At 53.2% G+C, this 12,222-nt stretch overlaps 6 protein-coding genes across 6 annotated transcripts; 3 read left to right on the forward strand and 3 right to left on the reverse strand.

The window, feature by feature from the left end:
* Positions 1-19: 19 nt before the first annotated feature.
* Positions 20-5,014, reverse strand: KL928_004800 (uncharacterized protein; the record flags this gene model as incomplete). The annotated part of the gene is made up of 1 exon (XM_043205539.1): positions 20-5,014. The coding sequence occupies one exon, from the start codon at positions 5,012-5,014 to the stop codon at positions 20-22; it is 4,995 nt and encodes a 1,664-aa protein (XP_043057795.1).
* Positions 5,015-5,276: 262 nt separating this feature from the next.
* On the reverse strand, positions 5,277-6,248 carry KL928_004801 (uncharacterized protein; the record flags this gene model as incomplete). The annotated part of the gene is made up of 1 exon (XM_043205540.1): positions 5,277-6,248. One exon carries the CDS (start codon positions 6,246-6,248, stop codon positions 5,277-5,279), a length of 972 nt encoding a protein of 323 aa, XP_043057796.1.
* Positions 6,249-6,936: 688 nt separating this feature from the next.
* Positions 6,937-8,252, reverse strand: KL928_004802 (uncharacterized protein; the record flags this gene model as incomplete). The annotated part of the gene is made up of 2 exons (XM_043205541.1): positions 6,937-7,338; positions 7,590-8,252. 2 exons carry the CDS (start codon positions 8,250-8,252, stop codon positions 6,937-6,939), a joined length of 1,065 nt encoding a protein of 354 aa, XP_043057797.1.
* A 388-nt stretch (positions 8,253-8,640) lies between these two features.
* On the forward strand, positions 8,641-9,654 carry KL928_004803 (uncharacterized protein; the record flags this gene model as incomplete). Its single annotated transcript, XM_043205542.1, has 1 exon — positions 8,641-9,654. The coding sequence occupies one exon, from the start codon at positions 8,641-8,643 to the stop codon at positions 9,652-9,654; it is 1,014 nt and encodes a 337-aa protein (XP_043057798.1).
* Positions 9,655-9,864: 210 nt separating this feature from the next.
* Positions 9,865-11,397, forward strand: KL928_004804 (uncharacterized protein; the record flags this gene model as incomplete). Its single annotated transcript, XM_043205543.1, has 1 exon — positions 9,865-11,397. One exon carries the CDS (start codon positions 9,865-9,867, stop codon positions 11,395-11,397), a length of 1,533 nt encoding a protein of 510 aa, XP_043057799.1.
* A 162-nt stretch (positions 11,398-11,559) lies between these two features.
* Positions 11,560-12,222, forward strand: KL928_004805 (uncharacterized protein; the record flags this gene model as incomplete). The annotated part of the gene is made up of 1 exon (XM_043205544.1): positions 11,560-12,222. One exon carries the CDS (start codon positions 11,560-11,562, stop codon positions 12,220-12,222), a length of 663 nt encoding a protein of 220 aa, XP_043057800.1.

Here is a 12,222-nt window from a genome sequence, read left to right on the forward strand (position 1 = left end):
TTTTGTATACTTTACAAATTCAAAATCCGTTTCCAAACCCTGCTCCCGTAGGCTGGAATCCGATTGCGGGTGGAGCCTGGATGCCCGTTCCGTTGGTCAGCAGGAGCCGCTGGCCAAGAGCAGGCTGTTCCTCCTCAGAGTTGGTCTCCTTGGCTTGTCTCTGCTTCAGGTCGACATACAGCTCAGACAGCCTGTCCTGGTTCTCTTTGGCAACAGAGATTTCGTATGGCTTGATGTAGTCGCCCAGGTTGTGCAGCCATGCCAGCTCCAGCGCGACATCGTGAGGAATCAGGTGGTAGCACGCGTACAAGGTGGCAACAAAGCACTCCTTGTTTCCGGTATCGACAAAGTACGTCAGCAGATCAGTGGCCACCTTGACAGTGTTCGACATTGCGGCAGTCTCAATGGCGTCAGCCCACAGCTTGTCGGCCTTGAGCAGACCGATCGCCTTGTTCCACTTCTTGTTGTTCCTGTAGATAATGGCAGCAATCTGTCTGAAGAAAATGAGATCGTGCTTCTCCAGTCTCTCGGCCAAGCCAAGATGGTCAAACTTGTCGTGGGCGTCGATCACAGACCTCAACGACTTGTAATCCTCCTCCTCAATCAACAGATCGTGGTACGCCTGGTTAACCATGGAGTTGTTCTTGTCCAGCACGGAGATCAAAAATGGCTTGATGAGTGGCAGGTTGTCGGACTTGACAAAGATTTTAATCACTCTTGGAAGGTCCAGTCTTGGAGTCAGAACAGTTAATAGGTCTGTCAAAAGGGTAGGGTGTGTGTTCAGGTAGAAGTTGATGGCCTTGTAGTAGATCTCCAGGTTGGCAACCTTGACGATGATCTCCTTGAACGAAGAGTGCTCAAACGCAGTCTCCGAACGCTCCATCATGGCCAGAGCAGCGTTATCCCACTCGTCGTAATGACAGTAAAGGAAGATCAATTCTGGCCACAGGTGCGCGCTCTCACACGCCTTGATCACCTTTGGAATGTTCAGTCTCGACCAGAATAGCTTCAAGTGCTCCATCGTGTCCTGTGGTCTATATTTGGTGTACAGGATAGCCAGCTCGGTGAACATACCCATGTGAGCTCTTTCCAAAGAAAGACCGTTTTCAAACAATTGGATCAACTCCTTGAAGTAACCGTTGTATTCGTATTGCTTCACCAGCTCGTCCAACTCCTCTGCATGGACAATCAAGTTCAGACCACACATTTGCGCTAGTTTGAACTCTTTGTTGTCGATACAGGCCTGGTTGACTTGCTTCCAGACAGACACATTGGATGCCTTTCTAGCACAGTCAACAGCAGATTGGTAGTCTTTGAGGTAAACCAAGGTGGATGCCAGCTTCGAATAGTTGGAGATGTTGGCATAGAGCAGCTTGGCAGCCTGATAATTCTTGTTAGCATACAGCTTGTCTCCGATGCTCTCAATATCAGCAACGTTGGTCAACTGCAGGAACTTTTCAATCTCAGGCAGCTTGTCCAGAGCAGCGTAAGCGTTGATAATTGCTCCGTCAATCTTCGGCTCTCTAAGAGTCTGTCTGGCCATCAACAAATAAGGAATAAGTTCCTCCTCTTTGCCTGCATGCTCAGCAATGTCAATGACCTGCTCGAAGTTGGATGGGTCGTTGGCCTTGAGGTACGAGTTGATCGCTTCTGGGATTCTCAAACCATTCAATTGAGCAGCACCCAGTTGGGACCACAGCTCTGGCTTTTCGAGCTTCTCGGCATAGTCCTCACCCCTGTCAAGAGACATAATGTCCTCAAGAAGAACCCTCATTGCATCGGTGTATCTCTCAAACTTGTCGTAGATCTCAAACGCCTCCTCTTGCAAACCATTCTCGATACACAGCGGAGCAACCTCGTCTGGGTCGTAGGCATCGAGCTTCTCGATATAGGAGCTGACTTTAGACTTGTCCACCTTGATGGCAGTCAGGATCAAAAGAGCCTGCAACGATGGGTTGTCGCTAAATGGAGATGGCTCCAAAATAATCTTCTCCAAAAGCTCGGTCAGCTCGCCTGGCAGGTCGTTCTCCATGAATGCCTTGACGGCAATTGAAATTGGCTCTGGATCCTCCAGCTCTGGAACGGCTGTTCCAACAACCTGGTCAACGACTTGTCTGCGGTGGATGTTGTCCTCAGAAAGAACCTTGCCCCAAAGAGCCAAGTCTGATCTTTTGAGCAAGTATCTGGCCTGGTATTTGTACATGGCGTTCTCATTGGTGATACTGATCAACTCGTCGTCGTTCAGTCCCTTGTCGTACGCAATGTAGGCAAGGTATGGATCTCTCTTCTCGCAATACTTACCCACAACCAAGGTGTCGTACTGGTCGTTCTCCACCAAGAACTTCTCTGGGTTATTGTTGGAGTCGATGTAGATTTTGGCCAGAGTATCGTAGACAGCCTTGTCGGTCGAACCGGACTGCAAAGTGGCCTCTAGGAACGGAAGCAGAATCTTGAGCCTGTTTCTCTTTTCAACCTCCTCACAGAGCTCGGCAATTGGAACTTGTCCAAGAACGGATTGCAAAAGCGACTTGATCACGCTCTCATCACAGTCGACATCAAGAAGAGCAGCAACAACCTGCGCAGTCTTGGATGGGTTCACCTGCTGAACGTACACTTCGATGAATTTGAAGAAGTGGTTCTTGTACAGATAGAGAATCAAGTCATGAACATAGTTGAATCTATCGCAAACAACGATCAAAGGCAGCTGGTCTTGAAGTTTGGCCTCCTTAAGGAAATTCTTGACCTTTTCTCCATTGTAGACGTTATTCTCTCTAACAACCCTTTCAATTTCCTTCACCTGGCCCAATTTGGCGGCACACTGGATGTATCTTAGAACGACTTCAGGGTCCTGGGAAAGGTTGACAATCGAGGCCAAGTAGTAATACTCACCCTCAGTGCACTTGAAGTCTTCAAAGATCTTGATCAAGGTGGATGGACCAATAAGCTCAGAGTACTTGGTGGCGACTTGAATTACAACTTGCAGGTTCTGAGCCATGTTTTGAGACAGCATTTCCCTCAAACAGGCGACAGACTGTTCAACATTGAGCTTACCAAAGTATGCAACCAACCAGTCAACAGGCAACACGTTGGAGTGGACAATCACTCTCTTGATGTCCTTGATGTTCTCGTAGTGTTCTAAAGCTCTTTGGTAGAGACCTGCCTTCTCACACAAAGCGGCGATGGTTGGTCTATCGTAATGAGAAAACATAGCGTTACCCAGAATTGCGTCTGCAACTTGAGGAGCATGTAGTAAGTTGACTTCGAGCAATCTGGTTTGCAAGTGTCCTTCAGAAGGCTTATCCTCTTTCAAAGCGTCCAAGAGGAATGCTGTTCCTTGTTGAATGTAGTTCTGGGAGAGGAAAATGTCGGCAACTTGCTGGACATCCAGATCTGGCTGTTGAGAGTAGAGCTGAGTGGCAAACTCGGCAGCCTTATCTGGGTTGACTCTCAAGATGTTTTGAATCAGCACGGTAAAGTTCGGATGGTAGTTGGATCTCTCGCAGTACGGAAGAATCTTATCAAATTGGCCCAGCTCTCCAAGACACGTCACGACCTTAGCTGGAACCTCTGCCTTATAGTACACAGCCAGAGCCAGAGTCGTATTGTATGGTTTGATGAGGTCACCCAGCTCTTCCGAGTAGTCAAGTTTCTCTTCCTTAAGGTACTTCTCCAACGTCTCAATTCTATTTTGTTGCAGCAGAGGTCTGACCAGTTCGAGAGTTTCATACTTGTTCAGGGAGCCTCTGTCCAAGAGATAAACCAGGTATTGTAGAATAGGAGCAGGTTGGCCGGGAGGCGTTGGGAGTGTCTTTAGTCTGGAAATGGTGTCTGGGGTTCTCAATTGCACAGAGGACGCTGCGATCTTGACTGCCGAGGCGTAGTCACCTTGGGCAAGCGTCTGATTGAACTGCTGCGAGAAAAGAGACTCTGCTCCGGGAAGTCCTGCTCTGGAGGCCAGATTCAAAGCCAGCTCGACGTCGCCTAGGTTTTTCAAAATGTAGTTGACAATTCTGTCGTTGGCCACTTCCACGGCAAGAACGGCACCGCTTCTATTGACGGCGATTATTCCGGCGCTTTCATCGAACTTGGAGGCTGTGAAAATAGGGTCAGAAGAGATTCTGTTAAGGAATATCTTTTTGCCGGATTCCAGATCGTACAGGTGGATGAAACCGAATTTGGTCAGCACATAGACAATACCGTACTTGTTGGACACATGTATGGCCACCGGGAAGTCGTTTGCAATCTCTGCAGGGAAGAAGATATCGGCCGATTTCTTGGTGAACACTGGGGCGCCTTCCTGGTGGTCGATCTCCAAAACATGGAGATTTCCTCCGTCGACCGTTCTGGAGGCACATGCGAACAGCTGAGTGTCGACCGGGGAGTTCTGGAGCTTGAACTTGGCAAAGGCACACACATGGCCCTCAATTGGCTGCGAGACGTTTCTTGCCTTGGAATAGAGCTGGATGTGGCCGACAATTCTTCCGTTTTCCTGTGCAATACCACAAAGCGCAAACCACGAGAGGTTGTAGTTGGCGATCAGGTTGGTCAGCTGGCAGTTGGCCAAGGAGACGTGTCTAGCGGTCAATTGGACCGGCCCGTTTTCTGTGCCGTCAAACACAGCCCAGGTGTAGATGGACGACGCGGTGACGAGGCCAATGGTGGAGTCATCGAGCCAGCTCCAGAATATCACCGGCTCGCTCATGATATTGGACTTGAGTCTCTGTTTCGTGGAGAGATTGAAAATCTGGAGCGTGGTACCGTTTGCCCTCAACGCAATGACGTTCTGGGATGGGTGCATGATGACGGAGTCGGCGCTCATGGATTTCCTGGTGACTTGGTTGTTGTTTTTCAGGTCGACGATGGCGACGGAGTTGCCCGCTTCTGACGTTTCTCTGCAGCAAACATAGTGGTCCGACTGGAGAGTTGTTGCCATGAAGTTGAAGGATTGCGGAGAGATGCCCAGAGAGGACAATTGACAAACGTCAATAAGATCGATTGGAGGGTTTTCCGACATACTCCAAAAGTTAATCCTATCAAGTTTGAAGAATTGCTAGCAATGGGTGAAGAAACAAGGGTTGTTGATGATTTGTCTTTTTGCCGTAAATTCCCAATATTACAGCTGGGCCGGGTAAAAAGAGTTGTGGAATTATTCAATTAATTATTTTTTATTTTTTATGCCTAAGAATTTATTGCATCATTAATTAGTATGGATACAGTATATGCTATGCCGAAAAATAGGACGAGAGAACCAAAAGAAGTAATGCTGGTCGACGAGTTTAGCACGTGACCAAGTCAACGATGTTGAGGTGAACAGGCTCACACTGGCCTCCAATGGACTCGTCGTACAGGTTGTAGAAGTTGCCCGACAAGCATTGGTAGAAAGTGGTGGTGTTACCGATGGCAAGGTAACCTTCTGGGGAAATAGCCCAGCCAGCAGCGTAGATAGCACCTGCTTGTGGTGGAGGTCCGTCGAATTGGAATTGTCTGTTAGCAACGATCGATCCGATTCTTCCCTTGGCGTCGGTCAAGATACCGCCGTTCAGGACCATGGCAAGGGCCTCGTCGCTCTTGCAGGAGGTAGCGATGGACGAGGACGAGTCGTCAGCAGTAGCAGTGCTGGAGGCCTGGACCTGGCCGTCGGTGATTTGGGATGCGACGGAGGAGGTGGCGGTGGTAGCCTGAATCTGGCCGTCGCTGATTTGTGAAACGACGCTCTGGTGAGCGGAAGTAGCGGTAGTGGCTTGGATCTGGCCGTCACCGATCTGCGAAACAACATTCTCGGTGGTCTTGGCGGCCTCGGAAGTCTCGGTAGTAGCCTGGATCTGGCCATCACCGATTTGGGTCACGACGGCAGCGGTGGTTTTGGAGGTTGGGGTGGCAGTGGTAGCCTGGATCTGGCCGTCTCCGATCTGGGTAACCACAGCAGCGGTGGTCTTCGAGGTGGACTTAGCGGTAGAGGTGGCGGTGGTGGCTTGGATTTGGCCGTCGCCAATTTGGGTCACAACAGCAGCAGTGGTTGCGGTAGCAGTGGTGGCTTGGATTTGGCCGTCACCGATCTGGGTGACAACGTCTCTCTTAGCCTTTGCGCCAGAAGTAGTAGTAACCTTGTTGATGGCAATACCAAAGGTCTTGGTGTAGTCAGTGGTTGCACTCTTGAGGGTGGCAGAAGGGGTCAGGGTGGACCATGGTTCAGATGGAACGTAAGCAGCGATGGCACCAGCAGCGAAGATAGCAGCAGAGAATTTCATGTTTGAAAGCTGGGCTTCGGGTAGAGGAATCCATTAGAATTTATAGTGCCCCGAAGAGCTAAAAATAGAGATCATCATGCACGTAATTCTAGTTTTTTTTTTAGTGAATCCGACGCCAGAGGCGCACGACCTGATTTCCACGAAAAGCCTCGCTTCGGCATAGAAATTGGGTTTTGCGCGTCATGTGCCCGCAAACAAATCGGAATCGGGAGGTTTTCGGCAAGACGATGCTTGACAGGGGCTCGTCTCCCGAGCTGTGGGAAGAAACTAGACAGCCAATGCATACCAGGAACCGATCTGAGCGTATCATGGATACGGGACGCGGTGCATCGTGGCTTGATCTGTTTACAAAGCCATGATGGCTATTTCCCACTCTGGGATAACCGGCTTTGTTTTTATGCCTTTTTCGTCTAAATTGGCTCATTTCTGGATAAATTGAATTTAATAAATACTAGATTGGGAAAAAATACCACATTTAGTTATGTGTTTAGTTCTTTTTTTTATGGCGGGATCAAAGGCTTGTACATTTATTCGCGCGCAACCTCGTGAACCAGCCTCCTCGTATCTCGGTCCGGCAACGGCGATCTCCACGAATCGAGCCCAAAAATGAACTCTTTCCTGCTCTATATAGCGACAAGTACCCAAGTTGGCACCTTATGATCGTCTTCCGGATCGGAGCACCATTCCGTTAGTTCCAGATTATTCTTTCCACAACCTTGCCCTTCGGAATGGCCAGGCGGTCGAACTCCCGACAATTGACCCGCTCCACCACCTCCAAAAACTCAGCAAACCCCCCACGCACGTACTCCAGCATTCCCTCCCGCTCAAACGCCTCGGCAATCTCGAGCTGGTGGTTGTCTGCGAGCTCTGTATTGATCAGCACGACAAGCTTTTTGTTGCATCGCAACGTGTCCAACACGGACCCGGTGCCGCCGTGAGAAATCACCAGCTCGCTCTGCGCGGTGTAGTTGTCCACAATGTCCGCGTCGAACGCCAGCAATTGCACCTCGAGCCTGTTCACCGTGAACACGTTGTCGCGCACGGTATACTCGGACGTCAGTTTCTCCACCAATTCTCTGCCGGCGGCGGTCTTTCCGTACTGCACCACCAGCCGGTCGTAGCCCAGCCGTAGTATGAGCGCGAAAAACCTCTTGTCCAGTACGTACTGGACGAGCCGGTCGAAACACACGGTCGCCCCACAGGTGGCAAGAATCTGGCGAGCCATAAAAAAATTCCACAGCCCGGAATATTTTTTACACACCCACACGGAGGATGTGGGGGGAAGCAGCTACTTGTGGGTTATGCTCTCTGTTATTATCCATTGTACGAGTACGTGCTCACCACCTGGCCCTCGCGGAATCTGCAGTCCCAGCGCGACAGCGCAGGGTGCACAAGCACAGGCCGCCGCGGGGCCTCTGCCGGCGCCGGCTCCTCGTCGCCGTACTCCTTGCCCTCGAGGTTCTTGAGATTGCGCACCTTGTCTGCCCGCTTGAGCAATAACTTGTTCAATGTGTCCTGCTTCTCCATCTCGAGCCGCTTCATCGTGAAGTTCTTGCGCTTTCGCGCGTTCTCGAGCCGCCGCAGCTGCAGCTCCTCCTCGGTGAACTGTTTTTTCTTGCTGCGCTCGTTCGTCAGCTCCAGCAGCTCGCCGCTGCCCTGGCGCTCGCTGTCCTCCTCGGCCGTCTCCATGTATCGCGCCCGCTGCCGCTCTGTCATCCGCGCAAGGTCCGTGGACGGGCTCGACCCGTCGGCCGACTCGTCCAGGTCCTCGGAATACGGCAGCTCGTCCTCGGTCGGCTCCTTGTACGTGCGCGGCGCGGCCCGGCGCCTTTTGCCCACGTCCTGCACCACGGCCTCCTCGACCAGCGGCCGCCCGCGCCGTTTCGGGATCACCTCGTCCTCGTCCTCGTCCTGGCCGTACTCCTCGTACTCGTCCTCGCTCTCGAGCTCGTAGTCCTCTTCGCTGTCCAGCAGCTCGTCGCTCTCGTAGTCCGATTTTGCCATCTGTGAAATAAATTATTTTTTGCATAACTCGCACGCACTTTATGCCATTTGTTTACAGCACCCAGCAATTTTTTGCACTTTCTTAATTGTCAGATTATCCTTTTCAGGCTGATAAGATCTGGGGAAATATGTCCACACAGACCGACGCGCGCATCGCCTCCCTCGTGAATGAGTCCCAGCAGCAGGGCCACCCAATAACTCTGGCCGACGTCGACGACCAGCTGCGCTCGCTCCAGCACCACCAATTGCCCTCTGTCTCCTCGCAGCAGTACTACGGCCAGCAGTATTACCCCTACATCCCGGAAAACCAGCTCGACGCCGACACCCCGCGCGACGGCAGCGGCCAGAAACGCGCCCGCACGTCCAGCTCGCCCGACATGGTGAAAAAATGCTCGCGGTGCCGGGTCAAGCGGCTGAACGAGGACCCCGAGATGCTTGTCCGGTACCAGACGTGTGTGAACTGCCGCAACAAGCGCAAGGTGAAGGAGAAAAAAGTGCGGTCGCTGTCGAAGCTGCCGAACCTGTCGGACGACTGGGCGCAGTACCAGCACAAGGTGTCTCTGAACACGCAAATCGACCTGTACCAGCACAACTACAGAAACTACACCGACAAAGAGCTGTTCCCGCGGTACCGCCGGGAAGAGCTGACCGAGGAGATCGTCAAGGAGATGTCGGAGCTGGTGGTAAACCACTACATTGCGCCGCTGCAGATGCTCACCGGGTTCAAGTTTGCGATCCGCGACCACCACAAGCCGAACCTGGCCGACCCAAACCCGAACAAGAGCAAGAAGATCACGTGGATGTACATCTGCTCGCAGGACAAGTACCGGCAGCGGAAGAGCCGGAGCGAGAACAAGCGGCAGGTGGTGAACAAGCTCAAGACAGAGGAGTGCGACTCCAAGATCACGCTCAACTACGACCTCGTGACCGGGGTCGTGCAGCTCAGCTACAACCACAAGCACCACGCGCCGCTCAACTGGAAGAAGGACGGGTCCGAGGAGCTGCAGTTCCAGCTGGGCGACGTGCAGGGCAGACGGAAGTACCACGAGCTGCAGCCGAAGGAGAGCGACGTGACCGAGCTGAGCAAGCTGCTGAAGCAGGAGCCGCTGGACACAAACGAGATCGTCGAGCTGGCGACGCGCGCCGCGCAGACCGACTCGGGCAGTCAACAGGGCCAGGAACAGCTGTACGACATTGCGCTGCTGCAGCAGCACCAGCAGCTGCCGTACCACCAGTACCGGGGCGACGAGAACGTGGACGAGATGCTGCGGTGAGCACGGTTGGCCGGTGCGGACACGGACAAATACGTAGGCGGAATAGATTGCTCGGTGACGTAAGAGGGAGGAAACTGGGGGTGAAGTCCGAGGAGGTGACCTGCACCCCACCGCGGGGGTGCGGCTAGCGCCTGTTTTCCACCCGGGGTGCAGGTTGCAGCATTCCCCCATCGGGCGTGGCTATACGGGTCTAGTCCCGGGGCAGAGGACCTTATTGGCTGGTCGGCAACATTATTACTAATGCGCCCTGCAATCCGACAACAGTACACGACAAATGCGCACGTCCTAAAAATTCTGGACCAACGGCGTTTTCCGTATATAAGTCGACCCGTGCCACCATGAGAGGCCTATCTTTCGTTCGTCGTTTACACGCAATGGCCCACGTTCAGAAGCTAACCTTTCCTCTTATCAACAAGTCGTACGAGCAGCCTACCGGGCTGTTCATCAACAACGAGTTCGTCGCTGCTAAGTCCGGTAAAACTTTTCAAGTCAGCTCTCCGCTGAACGAGGAGCATTTGTGCGACGTCCAGATGGCCGAGGCCGAGGACGTCGACGCTGCTGTGCAGGCCGCGTACAAGGCGTTCAAGCAGTGGAAATTGACCGAGGGGTCGGAGAGAGCCCAGCTGCTCAACAGGCTCGCAGATCTCATCGAGCGCGACAGAGAGCTGCTGAGCCAGATCGAGTCGCTCGACAACGGCAAGTCGCTACTGTGCTCCACGTTCGACCTCGGCATCGTCATCAGCACCCTGAGATACTGCGCCGGCTTCTGCGACAAGAAGGACGGCCGGCTCATCGACACGGGGCTCACCCACATGAGCTACACCAAAAGGGAACCACTCGGGGTGTGCGGCGCCATTACCCCGTGGAACTTCCCGCTCATGATGTTTGCGTGGAAAATCGGCCCGGCTTTAGCCACAGGCAACGTTGTCGTGCTCAAGCCGGCTAGCGCCACTCCATTGTCCAACCTGTATGTGTGCAAGCTGGTCAAGGAGGCCGGGTTCCCGGCCGGCGTCGTCAACGTTGTGCCTGGCAGCGGCAGGGGCTGCGGCAACGCCATCCTGCACCACCCTCTCGTGAAAAAAGTCGCCTTCACCGGCTCCACGTCTGTCGGCCAGGGTGTCATGGCCGAGGCTGCCAAGTCCATCAAGAAGGTCACTCTCGAGCTCGGCGGAAAGTCGCCGAACATCGTCTTCGAGGACTGCAACGTCGACGAGACCATCCAGAACCTCATCACGGGTATTTTCTTCAACGGCGGAGAGGTCTGCTGCGCCGGCTCCCGGATTTATATCCAGGCCACCAACCCAGAGTGGTACAACGGCTTCCTGCAAAAGTTCAAGGCCGCGGTCGAGAAGCTGAAGGTGGGCAACTCGTTCGAGAAGGGCGTTTTCCAGGGCGCCCAGTCCACCCCCGACCAGTTCGAGGAGGTGCTCAAGTACATTGAGATCGGAAAGAAGACGAGCCTCAAGCTGCTCACAGGAGGCAACAGAATCGGCTCCAAGGGCTACTTTGTCGAGCCTACCGTGTTCTACGACGTTCCGCAGGACAGCCAGCTGACCCAGGAGGAGATCTTCGGGCCGGTGGCCGTTGTTCTGCCGTTCAAGAGCGTCGACGAGGTCATCGAGAAGGCCAACGACTCCGAGTTCGGTCTGGGCTCTGGTGTGCACACCGAGGACATCAACAAGGCCATCTACGTCTCCGACAGACTTGAGGCCGGTTCCGTGTGGATCAACACCTACAACGACTTCCACGCCGCGGTGCCATTTGGTGGCTACAAGCAGAGCGGCATTGGCAGAGAGATGGGCACAGAGGCTTTCGACAGCTACACCCAGGTCAAGGCTGTGAGAGCCAAGATCAGGACCCCTGTGCTGTAATAGGCCTGTGTTGTAATAGGGCCACGAAAGGCTAGAGTATCACGAAGATAGACTTTACGAACAGTTACGTACATGTAGTGAATGAGAAAATTCGTACAAAAATAATTAAAGTAAAATAATTTGAAAATTAAAATAATTTAAATCGAAAAAATTAATTAATACATGGTCCAGCAGCTGTCCTTGTACTCGGCGACCCGCTCGGCAGACGTGCTGCTGATCACCCTGGAATCTCTCACAGGGATGCGGCCGCAGCCAATGGAGCAGCACACCGTGGTTCTGCGGCCCAAATTCCCGTTCAGACCGGAGCAGAAAGCCGGCAAAATCAACCAGATCGAGTCGTACCGCATCCGCATGACCAGAAAGGGCGGCGCAGACGACCGCGAGCTCATGTCTGACCTCCAGAGCCCGCGCTGGAACAACTATATCTGGACGCTGCAGATCGCCGACATTCCTGCCGCGGGAAAACGCCCTGTCCTGGTGCAGAACCTGTACGAGACAACCATCGTCCAGGCCGACGACATTCTGGGCTACATGGACGAGCTCGGGTACATGCCCGAGACAGAGTACTGGGTGCGCGGTGTGCGCTTTTTCTACAACGACGTCATCATCGAGGTGTTCCGGGTGTACCATTGGAAAGAGCAGCAGGAGCTACTGGATCCCAAATACCAGGTGCGGTGTCTGGTGAACGTGGCGCGGCTGAACGACCTCGACAGCGTTGCGCGCGGCACGAAGCAGCTCGAGGCGCTCAAAACAGAGCTTTCGGGCCTGATTGAGCTCGACCTGTACGAGAGAACGAGTCTCGATGGCCGGGTCAATTGGAATTAA

The sequence above is a fragment of the Ogataea angusta genome (genome assembly GCF_019207475.1).
Source record: "Ogataea angusta isolate 61-244 chromosome Unknown 61-244_NODE_11_length_350522_cov_89.849751, whole genome shotgun sequence".
NCBI classification, from domain to species: domain Eukaryota; kingdom Fungi; phylum Ascomycota; class Pichiomycetes; order Pichiales; family Pichiaceae; genus Ogataea; species Ogataea angusta.